Source organism: Phoenix dactylifera, unplaced genomic scaffold, assembly GCF_009389715.1.
Source record: "Phoenix dactylifera cultivar Barhee BC4 unplaced genomic scaffold, palm_55x_up_171113_PBpolish2nd_filt_p 000007F, whole genome shotgun sequence".
NCBI lineage: Eukaryota > Viridiplantae > Streptophyta > Magnoliopsida > Arecales > Arecaceae > Phoenix > Phoenix dactylifera.
Genome location: NW_024067666.1, coordinates 3472851 through 3491394, shown reverse-complemented (window position 1 = coordinate 3491394; position 18544 = coordinate 3472851). Strand labels below are relative to the sequence as shown.

Genomic DNA, 18544 nt, shown 5'->3' with positions numbered 1-18544 from the left:
GCTTGTTCTTACCTCACAGCTGGTTTCCTAATTGGTAATCGCAAATATTTTGTCCATTTAAATCAAAATCTCTAAATAACCTGCATCTCCTGATGATGTGATTATATTAACATTCTAAAGTGGAGGTAAAATATCATGTCTTTTTTCTCTCGATGAAATCCAATTAATACTTGGACTAGAAGAAGACAATTTCGAACTTGATTTTTTTGCAAAAAAAAATCATGGGCAAAATCCAAAGCACCCTTTTATCTATTTTGTCATTCATATAGTTTTTCACTTGCGTTTCATATGATCACTTTATGAAATGATGAAAAAAATAATACCTTACAATAATTCATAGAAATGCAAAATTTGGAGTGCCTCTTGTGAGCTTCCCCATCTCTAAGTATCTCTCTTTTCTAATAACTACATAGTTTTCTAACCACTCAAACAAAATATACCACTTAATCCAATACTTATATAATAATAGCAGCATGATATCGTACCTTCAGAATATAAAAAAATATTATAAAATTATATAAATAATTTTTTTTTGCTGATACAATGGTGGCTCACATATGACGCACATGAATGGGGCCAACAAAATCAGAAAATAAAATACTATATAGAGAATTTGGCATTTGCCTATGGCCTGCCCAAGTGAAGCCTCTCGAGTGGTGAGCTATATAGGAGGCTATCCAGTCAGCCGTATCATTCGTCTTTCGGTAGACATGTGAAGTCTGATGGAAGGCACACTCCCTCAATAATCTATGAATATCGCGGAGCAACGACCGATCCTCGACTAAGCTGCCTCGGCTTCATATCTACTCGATCGGCCGAGTCTTCCTCGAGGAGCAAACGATCCGCGCCCAGTATCCGTCTTGCAAAGAAGACACCCTTCCAGGCTACTCGAAGCTTGGCAAAGACCACTGATGAGTGGAAGATCAGCCGACCCCAATTAAGCTACCACTCTACTTAATATATATATATATATATATATATATATATATATATATATATAATCAACTAAATCCTAGCCGTCCATTGAGCGGTAACCGGCGCGACTGCATTTCTTGGCCATGATCACGAGTGATTCCTTGATCAGAAGGCTGGATTTTACGCCCATTTCCTTGGTGCCGGACGATGGGACCCATCAGACGGTCCAAAACGGTGGAGCCAGCCCATACGAGTATTCCTTGAGGCCTCCTTGCACGGGATAAAAGCCCCAAAACCCGAGCCGGTGACCTCTCTCTCCTTCTGAAACCCAACACCAAGCGCCAACCTAACTCTAGCAGCCGCGGCGGCGGCGCGCGGCGGCGGCGGAGATGGTGTCCGGATCGGGGATCTGCGCGAGGAGGGTGGTGGTGGACGCGCGCCACCACATGCTCGGCCGGCTGGCGTCGATCTTGGCGAAGGAGCTCCTCAATGGCCAGAGAGTTGTGGTGGTGCGGTGCGAGGAGATCTGCCTCTCCGGTGGCCTCGTCCGACAGAAGATGAAGTACCTCCGCTTCCTCCGCAAGCGCATGAACACCAAGCCCTCCCACGGCCCCATCCATTTCCGCTCCCCCGCGAAGATCCTCTGGCGCACTATCCGTGGGTAACTTTTTATATATCCATTCTTCTTTCTCGGTTCAATTCTCCATTGCAGTAGCCTTTGGATGGATTTGTAGATCGATTGCGTTTTGGATGCTTGATCGATGTTTGCTTCTACGACGCAATCTGATGCTTCTGTTGTTGATTGGTTGGTAGGATGATTCCTCACAAGACCAAGCGTGGAGCTGCGGCGCTGGCGAGGCTCAAGGCCTACGAGGGCGTGCCGCCCCCCTACGATAAGACGAAGCGGATGGTTATCCCCGATGCTCTCAAGTAAGTTTTTCTCCCATTTTGAGCTTCCGATCTAATTTAGTGTTTCCTTTTAGTTTTATATAGATGCTCTGAGAAATGTTACGGCCTTTGACTTTGTTGTTTATAAAATGACTAATTTGATCGTTTTATGAATTTTAGGGTGTTGAGGCTTCAGGCAGGGCACAAGTATTGCTTGCTGGGTCGGCTCTCCAAGGAGGTGGGATGGAGCTATTATGATACCATCAGGGTGAGTGAAACTCCCTTTTTCTCTCCTTTGATCTTAAAATCTTAATCGAATGGCAACTTATAGGTCCATTATTCAAAGAAATCCAACGTTATGTGTTTAGGATGTGGTTGATTATTCTTGGCTATTTCGTTCTGTATTCTCTGCTATTGTTCTCTTTCTTTGAATCATAGTGTTGACGCGCCATTATATCTGTTTCTATTTCTTTATTGCCTTTTACATTCCAAGGCAGAATATGATTGCAATTACTGTATAAACCATGTAATTACAGAAATATGTGAAACAATTGAAGATTGTCTTAGAATATGCGAAATAGCTGTTGTTGCCACCAGGCTGTTGCTCAACTTCAAATATTACAACATTCCCTTATTGCAGGGAAATTTAACATAAATATTATGCTAGAAGTACCAATGATGGTTTTTAAGTATAATGACTCATGAAATACAACTATGTATCAAAGGTTAGTTATTTTAATGGTTAAACGAATGTTCTCTTGCAGGAGGTTTAGGAAAATGAATTTGCTATTATGTTGAGACTTTGATTTTTTGCTGTTAGTCTTCCTCTCCAACTCCGTAGACCTCTTTGTACTACCCATAGTAGTAGAGATGCAACATGAGTTGGGCTCAGCCTGAACCCACCTGCCCAATCTAGTTACTAGATATGGTTGGATCAAGGTTTTTTAAAATTGGATTGGGCTTGGGCTAAGGCGTCCCAACCCGGCCTCAAGTTGGATTGGTTAGGGTCAAACTTAAATCCGACCAAAACTCAACTGTAGCTTGACTCAAACCTGATCCAACTTGCCCTAATCCAATATATAAATATTCATATTCATGTTTCATATAAGTTAGTTATATATTTTATAATTGTATCTTTAGTCTTGTTAAATTATGATGCAAGCGTGCTGTCAAATTGATGATTGAAACCTGAATCCAGCAAATAGTACTTCAATAACCCAACAGAACTTGATGAGCCAAACCCCACTCAAATTGATGGGCTTAAGATGGGGTTGGGTTGGGATTGGAAGATTAGAAGTTGGGTTAGGTTTGACGTTAATGTGATCTAACTTGTTTGAGTTAGAAACCTACCCCACACAAAAATACTTGGGTGGGGAGGTGTTGGTGGTGGGTGCTGTAGGTGGTGGCACATTGAGGCCCTATTTGGAATTGCTGTTGGCAGTAGAGCTTTTAGAAATCGAACTTTCGGAAAGTAGAGTTTTAAGAATTAGAGTTTTTATTAAAAGCTATTTGTTGTTTCGTAATTACATTTCTAAATTACTGTGAAACTTTAACATATGTTTAGTAACCAAAATAAGAAAGTATTTTAGGTATGATAAAATGACAATAAAGGAGGGCGGGGACATCCCGACTCTACTATCATTATGCCTTTGAATATAATATCAGTATAATTATAACATAATTTATAATATAATATAATAATATTGTAATATAATACAATAATATAATATAATATAACTGATTAGATTCTAATCTAATAATAGATTATATTATATTATTATTAAATATTATTATATATACTTAATAGTCATATACTATTATTATAGTATAATCATATAATAGAATCTAATAAAATGTAATATAATCTAATATATTATCATTTATATTATTAATTGTATATAATAATAATAATAATAATAATGTCTATTTTCATAATATAACTATAATAATAATAATAATATAAAATTATGATTGTAATATTATATATGTACATATGTAGATATGTTGATATGTACATATGTAGATACATAATATGTAGATATGTACATATCTATATGTCATGTACACACACACACATATGTATAATATATGCACGCACACACACATATATAAATATTATTGCTAGTATTACTATTTTTAGTACTATTACTATTATAAATACTACTACTATTAGTAGTATTATTACTATTATTAGTACTACTACTATTATTACTTTTTGTACTATGATTACTATTAGTAGTATTATTATTATTTTTAGTACTACTACTATTATTAATATTATTACTATTGTTACTATTATTTGTATTTTTGGTATTATTACTATTATTAGTACTATTACTATTATTACTTTTTGTACTATGATTACTATTTTTAGTATTATTACTATTATTAATACCAGTACAATTATTAATAGCATTACTATTTTAGTATTATTTTTATTTTTAGTATTATTTCTATATTTAGTATTGTAGCTATTTTAGTATTATTGCGATTTTTAGTACTTTACTATTATTAGTATTGTTACTATGTTTAGTATTCTTACGATTTTAGGATTGTTACTATTTTTAGTATTGTTACTATTTTTAGTATTGTTACTAGTTTTAGTATTGTTACTAGTTTTAGTATGATTACTATTTTTGGTACTATTACTATTTTTAGGGTGGCTCATGTGGAGCCGTGACCATCATCATTAGAAAAAGAGGGTTCCGGGGGTGGGGAGTTGACAGGTTGGGGTGCCAATGAATCTCATAAAAAATGTTTTGTTTATTGCTATGACGGGGTGCTGTTCATAAATGAAATCTTCATTTATTCAGTTTTTTAATAATAATTCAGTTTCTTGTTCTGACTTTATCTATTTATGTGGTAGGAATTGGAGGAGAAGAGGAAGCAGAGGTCTCAGGTTGCCTATGAGAGGAGGAAGCAGCTGGCTAGGCTGCGCGTGAAGGCAGAGAAGGCAGCTGAAGAGAAGCTTGGCTCTCAACTCAGCATTCTGGCCCCATTGAAGTACTGATAGGCTTGTTTTATAGAGTAAACAGTTTTGCAGCAGATCTCCACTCTCATCTCAGACTTTCTTATGAAATCTTTTTATATTTGAAATATGTAGCTTTGTGGCATCAGTAACTTTTGAGTCTGTCAATCTGGTTACGTCTGTTTGGATTAAAATGGTTTTGCGCTGAACTAAGTTCCAATGATCTAATGGATGCAATTTTTGTTTTCAAGCCACAGCATTACTTAGATGCTTCAGTGATGAAAAGATTAGTTTCACAGCTTCAGTTGTTAGTTCAGTAATGTGACAGCATTTTGATAGTTCTGCAGCCTGGTTGTCTTCCCGTGAATTTCTGAGAGCAGGTTATAAGAGGCAGCAGAAGTGTTGTCAACAAAAGAGAACATTTGTTTGCACTAAGGTCTCAGTTTTAAGTGTGACTTCATTTTCATTACAGTGTCAATTGCATATTTTGCTCTTACTGTCGGCAGTTAAAATAGCTCAAACATGTTTGATAGATCATACTTTAACTTCATGGTCTCGTAAGTTGTATTGATGCTTTTAGTTTTATGGCTTTATAGCTTCATCGCTTGGTAGGTTGCGTCTATGTTTTAATTTAATGGCGTTTTGTATGCTGTAGCTTCATTGCTTGGTTGGTTTTTGTCTATTGCTACTGTTTGATGGTAAAGCTTTAGACTACTTCAAAATAAAAACGCTAGGCGCTAATTGGCTTAGTGAAACGTTTTAAAGCCGTATTTTACTATGTATAAATGGGTTCAACAAGAAGAGGATCTTATTTTGGGTATAGAGATATTCCAGTCCCCCTTAAATAAGCAGGTTTGATGTGGATAGTTATTCCCCTTATTCCCTTCTATCTATTCGGCATGGGTAAGGAACATTCCAGCCTTATTCCTGCTTTATTCTCAAAACCAAACGAAGCCAGGTTTCACAATCTCAGGGTCAGCGGTTCGCAAGAATATATATTATGAACATTTTACTTCTAAGCAAGGCAAAGCCACATTGAACCGTTCTTGGCCAGGGTAAACCTTACCCTTGATCACCATGGGTTTGCACAAAAAGCTCACAGAACTAAATCAAAAATTATATGCCCCGAACTCTCCACCTTCTGTCTTTGTGGGTGATGTTTCCACCATTTAGAGGTGTCATTCTAATTAAAATGTAAAGTTGTTGGTAAATTTTGTTGATGCCTTTGTTTCATGGCTTGATAGGTTGTCTATTCTTTAGTTTCTTGGTGTTATCTGTTGTGCCTATACCTTTGATTCATGGCTTGGTTTGGTCCATTGCTACCATGCGATGGTAGAGCTTTAGAATACTTTGAAGAGAAAAGGTAAGGTACCAACTGGCTGAATAAATGGGGCTTTGCCGCACCACCAAACACAGGGTGCTAAGGGTGCTAAGACATCCTTTAAAATGCAGGTAGAGGTGCATCCTTTTCCACAGAACCACAGGCAAAGTAGAAGATTCATTGCCTGTTTGATATCAAACAAAGGGAGTATGATTTTTGATTATAGGGACTGCTTTGGTATCTTATTTAATGTTCATCAGCTTTGGTATCTGACATAACCAAACAGCATTGTCAGTGCATGCCTGAAACCATCTTGATATGCACCCAACATTGTAAGGTGCTTGTAGGTTCTAAGATCTTTTACTAGAACTATTGCTTGCTTTTGGAGTAGTTATTCCCGCAATTTTTCTTCAGCTAAAATTTCTCATTCTTGGCTGGTATCACTCCAGGCTTAGGTTCTATCTGTGAATATTGGTGCAAGAAGAGAAGAGTGCCTAGATCTGGAAATAAAAATTCTTCAGTCCCCCATCAATATAAAGCAGGTTTGAGGATAATTATTCCCCTTATTCCCTTATATCTATTTGCCAGGTATAAGAATACTCCTGACCTTATTCATGCTAAAAAAAGCCAGGTCTCACAATCTCAGGATCAGCAGTTCAGTAGGATATGTATATTATAAACAATTTAATAACAAGCGAGGCATGGCCACATCGGACCAAGTCTCGGTCAGTGTAAACCTCACCCTTGATCACTGTAGGTTTGCACAATAAAGCTCATAGAACTAGGCATAGGCATACTAAGAAATACAACTCTGAATCAACAAGAAGAATTATATAAGCCCAAATTCTTCATCTTCACATGCCTCTTGGATGCCACTATCATTAGGTTGTTCACTTTACAAACAATCACATTTCCAAAATACTAGGTTTAGATCAGGTTTCGGGTTTGACTTTAGGGATCCTCTTTCAGAGTTAAGACAAGGTTTTATCTCCACCTGCCTCCTTTTTGGACCGCATAGAATATGCCGACCTCTTGTGCAAGAATGGACAAGCCGTTCGATCATCTTGCAAGCATGTCGGGACAAAACCCACAATTCACATGGTTCAAAGACATCAGCTGGTGCTAGCATGTGACCAGTCTGCAGACGCCGTTGACATTGGCAGACTTGCAGTGAGATGAAGCATGCCATACAGTATGAGTTCTCCACACTAAGGGTTGCCTATTGGAATATCCTGGTATGGACCAGAATAGGCCTTAGTGGTGCTATTTTTCAGGCTGACGAATCTCAACACTCCCTGCAGATGCTTGATTCGCTGCACGGTTGCATCCGAAGTTCTTTCGGTTTGATTCTCTTGCTATCCGTGAGCCGAACTGCAAGAGTGATAACACATGAGCTAGTTCACACAAATAAATGTAAAAGTAGAACCTGGTACTGCTACTTTAGCCCCAATGCAAATGGCAATCACTTAAATTTCTTTTCTTTCCGAATGAACATTAAGTTTCCTGTTGAGGATGAAAATTCCTGTTAGGGGCTGATGTTGCATGGCGTTAGGTAACACAAAATGACTGCCAAATTAAAAAGAAAAGATGAAAAAAAAAACAAAACATTAATGTACAAAATGGATGTAAAACATCTGCTACATGCATCAAGGCTTGTCAAAACTCAGAATTTGAAAGGTTTGATAACAATTTGATTGCCAGTGGCATATAAAAATTATGTTGAAAAGGCTCAGTGATTCTGAAGTATGATTCAGTGGAATTGGCACCTGAATAGCCCTCTTTGGAAGAACAGCAGCTCCTTCCAAGCCAAGCAACCGTGCAACCTTAAACATATAAAAAAGAAACTAAGATCAACATATCAGAAATTTTGCCTTTCTCAAACAACGCAGAAAATGGAGAAGACAAACTCGGTTATACATGTACACAAGATCCAGGCCAGACATAAATTGTGTTTAAACTTTGAACCAAGGTTTTACTTTGCAGACTTACTGGACCGTACAGTAGATAATTGGTATCATACAGGGGCTCAATATGGTACCATACTAACACATGATCTAGGTGCTGTGCCGATTTAGCACCTTTACCATGTGTTGGTGCAGTGGTGTACCATACTGTGACATACAATACCAGTAAGGTCCTGGTATGGGACCCTGTACAGGGACATAAAAACATTGCTTCAAACAACAAAACAGTACTCCACTTCATATATCATGGAAAAAAAGGTTATAACTAGTACTCAAATAGTTAGGATACAAATCAATTATCGAGACAAATTATTGTCTGCATGACTTGACACCTATAAGCATCTAAGGAGCAAAGGCTCAAGAAATATCTTTTAGAAGCTCTATAAGAGTAACACTAATCAAGCACACCTCTCTTAGAATCTTCTTGTCACCTCTTCCACTAGGTTTATCAAGTTCAGCAATCTCCCATAGAGGAATTTCCAACAAAGTTTTAATGACATCCTCATCGAGAAAAGGAAATCTTGCCTGCAACATAAATAAGTATGTCAAAAATTCAAAATGCAAATTGCAAGATTTCTGAAGTCATTGATGAAATGAGCAGTACCTCCTTTCCATGATCAGAAATGCATCTGTCATCTCTACCCATATTTCTTTTCCAAATTCTCTGCATATCCAGTCTCATTTCTTCATGGAGTGCAACCCAACTGAAAGAAAACCAAAAAAAAAGAATCAATTTAAGAGCCAAGGGTATCTAAATTAGCAACATTTGAAAAGCTAGACATCTGTTACCCTATTAACTAGCAGACATGTAGGAGCTCGCGAGAGGTGACATTGAAGACTAATATACCAAGAATATGTAGGTATTCTTCAGTTTAATCACACATGTTGCGTCATCATGAGGAAAACCTAAGAGCTATTAAGTTACACTACCAAAATAATTGGTAGCAGAGAATAACTGGAATGCTGCTAGAAAATCCTGTTTTGAATGCTATTAAGATAACAGAAGTAGGCGTTTAATCAGCAAAAGTTGTTCACACAGCAGTATATGTGCTGTATCCTTAAAAATGTTTTACCAGAAACAAAATCAGGATGCAACAAGCAGCACAGGATAACCACCTTTCACATAAAAGGAATGGGGAAAACATATGCACACGATTGAACTATTAAAAAAAGAAGAAGAAGAAGAAAGAGCACAGCTTTAATTATCCTCAGTGAAAGCATACCCTCCCAGCCTGTATCTTGTCCTGTGCCTACCATATCCAGCACACTGCTCATCAGCACCGGAACCTAGCAAGAGAATTTGTGCCATTGACTTGTATCTATGGCGACATCGATCTTCTCCTAGATTACAGATATTTCCATCCACCCAACCATCTCCACCAGCAGCCAACCACAATGCTATTCCAATATTCAGATCCTGAAACAAAATACCTAGATAAGGGTTCTCAATGAAGCTAATAGTAGCAATCAACATTAAGACTATTAATCAGAAAAAAAAACTTTGGGCAATCATCACTAGAATACATAAGAAAACCACAGACAGTAGCGAAGTACTCAGAATGTTATCAATACTCTCTCTGCAGAAGTCGCATAATCCAATTTGAGATGCATTGGACAACCAATGTTTTGATTACTATAAAGCAATTTCCACTGATGCAAAAGATTTCCTATGCTATAAAAATTAGTAATAAGAAAATGCTTAAGAGAGGATGTTTTAGTTTGAAGGACAAAAAAGGCCACAGGAAACCGCATGATTTAAAGTTCTCTAGCTGAAATATGATAAAGGATCACATGACAGTGAGAATTAAAAATTATTGCTCTTGAATCCAGGAACTACAAAGGTAAGAATAAGATAAATCTCTTTGCTGATCCATTTTCTTTCAAAAAATTTTGCTTCCACATTTTGGTTTTGCAAACAGAATTATAACCTCAGAAATTCCAAGAAAGCCAAAAAAAATGTCAAAGTAATCATAAAAGCATTCTCTATGTCAAAGAGAGAACAACTAGATGGACTATGATGGAAACATGTTCTTACAATAATAATAGGACAATACATACCATGTAGGTCTTTGCAGGATGTATCAGTGACATTACATGCTTTGCTTCCCAAGTCAAATCAGACAAAGTAGCATCAATCTCCACAAGTTGCCACCTGTTATCTAAAGAAGCTACTGATAAATATTAAGAAAAGCAAGATTTATATTGTCACTGGAAATTATTATTCATAGTACAAAAAGCCATTTTACACAATGATTCGCATACAATGAGCATGAAAATGCACTAGGGGCATAAGAATCTGTAGACTTATTATAAAGAATCCATACAAAGACACTGAATCAAAATGTACATATGAAGAGAACATGCCAAGCATGTATGTGCTATAATGTGCATGAAATATACTATGCCAGTATCCTGTTTTTCTCGAACTCGTATCTTCCAAATCAAAGCTGGATCACATGCCAACATTTTACCATGAAGGAGATGGACCAGGCATAGACTATACAATAGAGCTGTTATACGGGAGCAAGAGAACAGTAGTAAAAGAACAGTGCCCCAGGTAGAACAGGAAGGTCATTGTGCTAAATTCATAGAATGTGCACCATGCTACTGATTTACAATGTACAGACACAGATCAGAAATCATCACTAGACCAAAGCATCAATGGAGATGATAAACTGAAGTGAAGCAGCAAAGCTGTGACAAGGCAAGTCCACATGTGAGTTGTGGTTGTAATATCAAGGTCATATGGAGCTGAATAAATAAGAAGTAAAGAAATGCCAAAGTCAGCAGGATGAACATTTCAACCAGTGAGTTCCAATAAGAACAAGAGTCTTCAAGATGTAGTGCTGGATCTAAAGAGTTTATGTAATGGCAATCCAGGCAATGTAGAACTACATGTTGATAAGGCTGGCAGACAAGCACAGTAAGATAAGATAAGCAGACTAACTGGTGAAGTCAACCAATTTATGTATAATAAACGACATGGATCAACAAAGAATCATTGCTGATATATGATGCTAGAAATATAAGGATAAGCAAAGATGACTGGAGATGCATTGCCCATATATGACAAACATGATAATGCAGTCAAGTTTGGGGGCAACTATCTGGATGTGAAAGGAATATTTACATAAGCGAATGATGCAAAAGGCTCATGCACAGCACAAAAGAACAACCGTTCTCAAAATACAAGGATCGCAAGGGCAGAGATAAGGGCTTCTAATGCAGACAATCTAATGTACAATAACAAGGTAAAGTGAATCTAATGCATGAAATAAAAATCAGACCAACAATAAAGGACTTCAAGAAGATGATCAAGATGAAGCCAAGAAGGGAGTAATGCTAGAAATGTCAGTATCAACACAGCACATAACTAGAGAATTAAGAAACAAAGGTGTTTAGAGTACTTACCCATAATTAAGCACATGATACAATAAGGGTAGAAATGTCCACCTAAAAAATGACAAAAGAACAATTCAACTTCAAATAAACCCTCATTGACAAGAAAGCACTGGATGGAAAAATGTGGATCTCATTGCAGGGGGCAGCTCTACGGAGATTATAAGGCTAGATTTGGAACAGGAAAAGATAAGAGACCTGAAGAAGGCCAAACTCTGATGGAGAAGGTAAATGATCCAACTATGGCTGAACTATATTATCATCAAGGAATCCAAATTAAATAGCAAGGTAGTTGGCGAAGCTTCAATCTATCTGGTCACAGGCCTGTGTGTTAAACTGCAGGAACAATTAATCAGCCTCTCCTGTCTTTTTCTTTTTCTTAAGATACTTCATTAGTTCATTTCCCATCTCATCATATCGGCATCAAATTATAGGAAATATCAACTTCAGCCTAAAATTATCAAAATTATACATATAATTATAAAGAATCTATATAACACAAAATATTCTAAAATTGTGTAATAACTTTTCTTGGAATTTTTTTATTTTTAGTTTTTGGATTTTCTTGATATTATCAACTGAAATTGCAAAACTTGGAGTGAAACCGCCAAAACCTCCGAAACTGAAACTCCACAGTCTTAGCCAAAACAGAAACAAAAGCGAAACCAAGTTTTCAAACATTGGCATTAATGTAGAGCAGTTGGTTGTCACATGACTATGCCGTATTACTTAGTAATATCTCATTATATTGCATACTCCATACCACTCACACATCATGCCATTTATAGCTGCATTAACATTAGCATGCATTAGCATTCTTATTGCCGATTCTTTGCGATGTTACTTCAAAAGCAAAAGTACCTTTTTGTGTGGATTTCTTTGGGAAGGAGGGTTTCTCCTTCCTCATTAATTGTATACAATACCTATTTTGTTCTCTTTATTTCTTTTTTATTTATTATACTCATAATTAATCATGCAATCCACAATCTGCTTGAGAAATTAAGATGGAAACAAACTATATCAGAATTAGGACCAACGGGCCTTGCAGGTCATGATATAAAGCAACATAGGTTCAGTTGGATGCACAATGGAGATCCAGGAACGTACCATGATATATCACAGGGCTGTAACTTAGGGGTCTTTATTACGTTTAATTTTAGTTATCAATTTTCTGTATTGTGCTTATTTTTTTGGTTTTAGAGGTTTATTTTAGAGTCAAGAGATTAAAAATTCTCAATCTTTATTTAAAAACTTGATAAGGCTGACTACTACAGTACACCATTCATGACACTGTTTATGCTACAGTAATTGCAAACAGTAAGCACATTTTAGTGAGGTATTTATAGGATTTTGTCATCGAATTAGGATTTTCTCCGTTATCTATTAAGTCTCCAGTAGTTGTATAAGCAAGATGTTTTCAAGACTGAATAAAGATGAAGTTTTCTTGGGGACAAAAAAATCATTCTTTGCAATTCAGTGACTTTGTAAGGCATGGCCCTGGTGAGACCACTCCCTAGGTATGATTCCTACATTCTAGAGAGAATTCGGTTCATCTTTTATCCTTCCTTTCATTCTTTTCCTAATAATCAGTGTTTTGTTTTACTTTTTCTTTATTTCTTTCGCATCTAGTTCTGTTTTCCCCATTTTCCTCCTAGTAGTGATCCCTAATTTGCATTCTCTTGATATATTATATTTATCAATTTCTTTTCCTATAGAAAACTCACCTTTCTAGCTCATTCAATATTTAAAAACAGATCTCTTTTTTTTTTTTTGAATAAACAGCAAACCATTAGATCTATCTCAAAGCACATCCAATCCATCTTCATTCCCTAATTGAGCCCTAATTTCATATTATTTAGATTCATCTCAAGCATCCACTATCAAATTTTCATTGCAATTCCAAATTTCATAGTTCAGATTTATGGAAAACTCAGGCCTAAACTTGAAATTCTGGCAACTCATAGATTTCGGTCCTCCTCCTAAACCCTAACAAGGTTTCTTCCCTCAACTGTCCTACATCATAAATTTATCACATCAGGACCACAGTAGGATGGCAGAAACAATATATAAAATATCTGCCTAACCTTTTGGTCAAGATCACCAAAGAATGCATTCTGTTCAGCAATGCCTTCTAAAATAATTATCACTAAAATTGTAAAATAGTAAAACTTATGAACTTCCAGTGATATGAAAGTTTGAAGGTTTAGCTAGAAAACAAGATGCATCAGTACCTCCTACATGGAGCAATCTTTTGAAGTTCTCTTAGGCCCATCCTTGCAGAAACTCTATCTGGAGCAAGCTGGCCATCAAAGCTTACATTTAGCAAATCTACCGTGTCTGCCAAAACATATTACATCAGCCAACATCAAACTTCCTGAATTGACAAAAAGACAGCACGTACAAAAATTTGCATAGTTTTCCTGTTCTTTCAAATTGATGGATCTAAGATGTTTGGAGAAGAAATTGGAAAAGAGAGAATAAGTAGAAAAAAAACCCATGCCTTGCCATGATGTTATCATAACTGCACCCCCGGAAAAGTCATTTGAATGAAAATCCAAAACTGAAGCAAACTTTAGTTATATCTAGAATTTTGAATAATCCTCCACACTCAGAGAAACATGTGCAAGTACATGAAATGAATTGGAGGTAATAAAGTTGATCCCACAGTCGGCATCTGAAGCGCATCAAACACACATGGGGAACTTGTAACATACTGCTTGAAAACTATTTCCAATAGTTTCGCGTTCCTTCTTATAACAATGTAATGTTTTCCATTACTATGCCAACAGGCTGTCAGGTGTTTCCTTATGTGTTGCCCATGTGCTTCTTATATCAGACAAGCCAAAACAAATATGTTTCCTAGAAATTTTCCCTGTAAAATGATTGATTGTTGAGAAACACATTATCCAGCAATTACACATTTATTTTAGTTAACAGCTGTGTTTGGTTGCATAGGAAAGGAGGAAAAGAGAAAATATTAAAGAAAATCCGAAAATAATAAAACAAAAAGAAATATAGACTTAGCATTAAAAGAGAGAAAAGGAAAGATAATTATGTCGACTGTGGTTTGATGGTGGTGGTGGTTCTGGCAGAAACAATGGTGATGATGCTAGCAGGAATTGTGCTGGTGGGTGGGGGGGAGGGAGGTGTGGAGGGGCAATAATGGTGCATGGCAAAGTTGGAAGAAATAGTGGTGGTGAATGGCAATGGCGGTAATTATGCGTATTCAAGAAGTTGGATGCCTTTCGAGAATAAAAAAAAAAAAGAGCATGCAGGAGATAATACTGGTCACAATTTTCTTCTTCACTCTTTTCTGTTCTATTATCCACACCACAGAAACTACAGAAAATAGGTGATTTAGTTTCTTTTCTTCTATCAGATCTAAGCAACCAAAAACAACTTTAGTAGAAGGGATTACACAGTGTTTTTCCGGATGAAGCAGTAGCACATTAACAAATTGTATATGCTCTAGTGACCTCCCTAGCATGTGTTCTGGAGATTCAGAACACCACTTCTAGGTGTCGTCTCCGACTTTCAAGTAAGGTAATCATATCAATAAAGGTTGGTGTGCTGATTGCAATGTTGTGAACTACAAGTGTACAAAAGAAAATTGATTAATTAAAAAACATTCTTTAGTATAAGAAGATTTCAGAAAGAACTTTGTAACACAGTCTATGCTTGTTTTGTTATAAAAGAGATACAAAAGAGAAAATGCCCTGCCTCTCACTAAAAATGATCTATGCACCAATCATCTTGTTGATTCCCTTTGTGATATTACTCCAATCTCATGTGAAATGAGTAGCCTTACATATTTGTCAAGGTGAACTTTGCCTTTGCTTAATTGAGCTAGCAAAAGTCTTAAGCTTGATTCTAACTGGGCATGTGCAATAAATCCTTTCATTTGTCTGCTGTATAAGCTATGGTAAAAGCTACCATTGTTTACCAAACCTATACTCCTATACTTTTAATTTCTTCTAGTGCAAAATTGGAAAAAAATAACAGCCATAGTTTTACAGAAATAAAAAAAACAGACCACATATGCAATCATGGTTCTAGAAGATAGAGGAGAAATATGGTTTGCATGGATTGCAGATGACAGATGGTCAGATTTCAAACTTACATTTCTGATGAAGACATTGATCTAATAATACTGCAAGTATCATAGAATCTAAGCCACCAGAAAACAGAAGTGCTATAGGGGCCAATTCCTCTTCTTTCCCTTCATGTAAAGCTGTCTGCAAGTTTATTCCATGTAATAAGCTCAGTCAGCATCACTAAATTAACTGCAAAAATGTCGATTTCAGTTAGCAAGCCAACAGATGCATAATATGTTCTGTTTTATCAACAATGGAAATTGCATAATAAATTCTAAACAAAGTTATCCAAGTAAATGAATTGGGTTTATGAATTATGTGGCATCACAATAATGCTAGTAGAATTTTCCTGAATTAGCCAGGGAATCAAATAAGCAAGTAGCACCCATAAAACGGGACAACTGTTGGATATTCAAGAGCACCAACATCTGCTTCCACTTGAGCACATTTCTGACTTCAACAGCTCACCCTATCAGTCTGTGTTAAGTCATAAATGAATATCTATCATTCACAATCTCAGTCCTGCAGTCACATTGCTGCTTTATCCAGTGCATGTGTTAAATTAACAGCACTCAACAAAAATGGTACTTGACCACATTTTAAGTCATTTTGATACTCTCTCTATTCATCCTCTTCTTTTTGCCTTTTCTCTTCAGCACTAGGAAGCAAGGATTAAAGCTATAGGTTGTTGGAAATTCCATCTTAGCAGTAACTATAGGGTTTTAAATATAGCAAAGCAATAAGCTATATTTTTGGCTAGAAAGAGGGGTTTGTTGGTGGAGTATAAGGATAGATTCAAGGAGAAGTAACAAAGATTATAACAGTACATTTGATTCTGCAGCACTACAGATCTGAGAAAATGGGTGGTGTTAGGGGCAGCAACATTAGAGCTTGCAGGGATCAAACATGGGCTGCGATGGAAGGCTGTTAGGCTCAATGCAATACTAGGACATGGTCTACTGTGACAACAGACCTGATATGACCTGAAAATAGACCCTGACAGGTAGATGATTCCCTTCCACTGATGGCTAATGATAGCACAATAACAAAGGAATAGCTTTCCATGTTGTTAGGTCCGCAGGCTATGAGGGTCTTGCATAGTTCTGCTGCAGGTTAGTTCATATAAGTGATAGAATAACCAGGCCACAGAAAATAAACAGAAGCAAAATTGGAGGCAAAATTGGATGGTTACTACCATGTCGCTCTAGGACCTAGAAATCACACCTGGGATTTGAAGGTCTTACACCTTCATTGCAGAATCATACAATAAGAGTAAAGAAACCAAAGATTCCATTCTTTCAGTCACAATCTGCATAAAATCCGATAACATAAAACCCTAAGAATCCCTTTTTATAACAAAACAGAAACCCTAATTTGATTGTTAAAATTTCAAAACTGCCCCTAATAAATAGGCCTCATCAAGATAACAATTAAAATATGAGTACTTGTAATCTCAGCTTTTGATTTCAAAAGACCTACTAATAACAAAAAATAACTGGAAATAAACAGAAAAAAAAGAGAAAATCGATAACCACAATTACATATAAGAAAAATCCCATGTTACAGCCCTTCAATGCACCATGACAAATTCTCGATCTCCATCACTTCTTCCCTTTCCTTTGCTTTAAAGGGCATCTCTATATTACATGTTTCAGATCAAAATAGTTGACCTTTATGCATTTGCTTCTTCAGGTATAAGATCAGGACAGCACTTTTGACTGAATTTAGGAGCAGTTGTGGTAGTTTGAATATACATCTGAATATCATATATGGCTATCCTGATCAGCAAAACTTTGATTTGAAAATAATATCACTATAGAACACATAAAAAAATCTAACATATTTTTGGCAGAGGTAACAGCTGATGTCATTATTTATTTCTCCTATTAGCTAATGTTTGTTGTTTACATTGTTACAAAAGATTAAGAAGAAAAATAAGAATGATGCACAAGCAACCTATGCAAATTGCTTCATAAACAAGCAGAAATATTATACCTGATAGATTGTGTCTAGAGTAGTTCGCCGCATCACAGATTCTCTTAGTGAAATGAGCACCTTCTCTGCAGGCTGAGTATACCCTGCATTAACATTAACTATGTTCTGAAACTTTTCAGCAGAACACCTAGAAAATCCTATAGTAAATATAACACATTATTTCTCATTGCTTGACCTGGTCTGAGATTATTCATCAAGGAATGAGCAATATCTGATTGGAAATTTGCCTGTTTCACCGTAAGTCCCTTGAGATCAGCTATATCATGATGCATTCCATCTGAAGCTTTTGAAAGCAAGGCAAGTTGCTCCATTTGAAGTGGGAGACCGATTGTGGAGAACTCTTCCACACTGGGATCCAGAAAGGTCCTCTCCCATTTAATCAGTTCATTTAACAAGAGATTGCTCCATTCATGTTTTCTGACTTCACCAACCAATTTTTCCCTTACACACTGCTCGATGGCTTTTTGGGCTTTTAAGTGGACACTGTATATCCCACAAGGAAGCTCCTCCCAGTTACAAAGTCTGCATGCTGTAGATGCAACATTGGAATCTATCCCAGGTTCAAAGCCATCAGTTGCTGAGGTGGAACCTGCATAAATTGAACACAGGCAGTTTAGTGAAAAGTTTCAAACAACGAAAGTGATGCAGGTAATCACATATCAAATATATGTAAGAGTAAATTTCAATACTGAATCAACAGAGTGAGTCTCACCCCCGGAAAAGAAAGCAAAAACATTGAAATGAAGAAAAAAAAATCTGGTGGAACGGAATTTGATAGATTCAGTTGATTTCATAAGAAAGGAAATATAAAAGTAGAGAAATTGAAGACAAATGACCAACTTACATATGAATTACCAAAATTTATATAGGTAACATTATATGAACTCAAATATCAGCTAGCTGAGGCTATCTAATGTCAGACGTGATATAGCCAAAACAAAGTAATTTGCATCCATTCACAATACAAGTAAATCATCAATGAACAAAATTAAGCAGTATA

The 18544-nt window shown here is 36.4% G+C and overlaps 2 protein-coding genes across 3 annotated transcripts in view; one reads left to right on the top strand and one right to left on the bottom strand.

Moving 5' to 3' along the window:
- LOC103704481 (asparagine synthetase domain-containing protein C4F6.11c) overlaps window positions 1-18544 on the bottom strand; it is a 31750-nt gene that overhangs the window by 10406 nt on the left and 2800 nt on the right. The window contains exons 6-16 of one of the 2 annotated variants that reach the window (XM_008787784.4): window positions 17720-18133; window positions 17545-17642; window positions 15576-15690; window positions 13687-13792; window positions 10115-10208; window positions 9280-9473; window positions 8661-8760; window positions 8465-8581; window positions 7859-7915; window positions 7373-7463; window positions 171-175 (exon numbers count right to left, since the gene is read on the bottom strand). In XM_008787784.4, the coding sequence (XP_008786006.2) occupies window positions 171-175; window positions 7373-7463; window positions 7859-7915; window positions 8465-8581; window positions 8661-8760; window positions 9280-9473; window positions 10115-10208; window positions 13687-13792; window positions 15576-15690; window positions 17545-17642; window positions 17720-18133 (1391 nt within the window). Of the gene's footprint in view, window positions 1-170; window positions 176-6737; window positions 7464-7858; window positions 7916-8464; window positions 8582-8660; window positions 8761-9279; window positions 9474-10114; window positions 10209-13686; window positions 13793-15575; window positions 15691-17544; window positions 17643-17719; window positions 18134-18544 lie in introns of those variants that run through there. The other variant, XM_008787785.4, reaches the window with a different exon arrangement.
- On the top strand, window positions 1200-5025 carry LOC103704482 (60S ribosomal protein L13a-4-like). Its single transcript, XM_008787791.4, has 4 exons — window positions 1200-1576; window positions 1729-1845; window positions 1984-2071; window positions 4670-5025. The coding sequence occupies exons 1-4, from the start codon at window positions 1305-1307 to the stop codon at window positions 4811-4813; spliced, it is 621 nt and encodes a 206-aa protein (XP_008786013.1). The 5' UTR covers window positions 1200-1304; the 3' UTR covers window positions 4814-5025.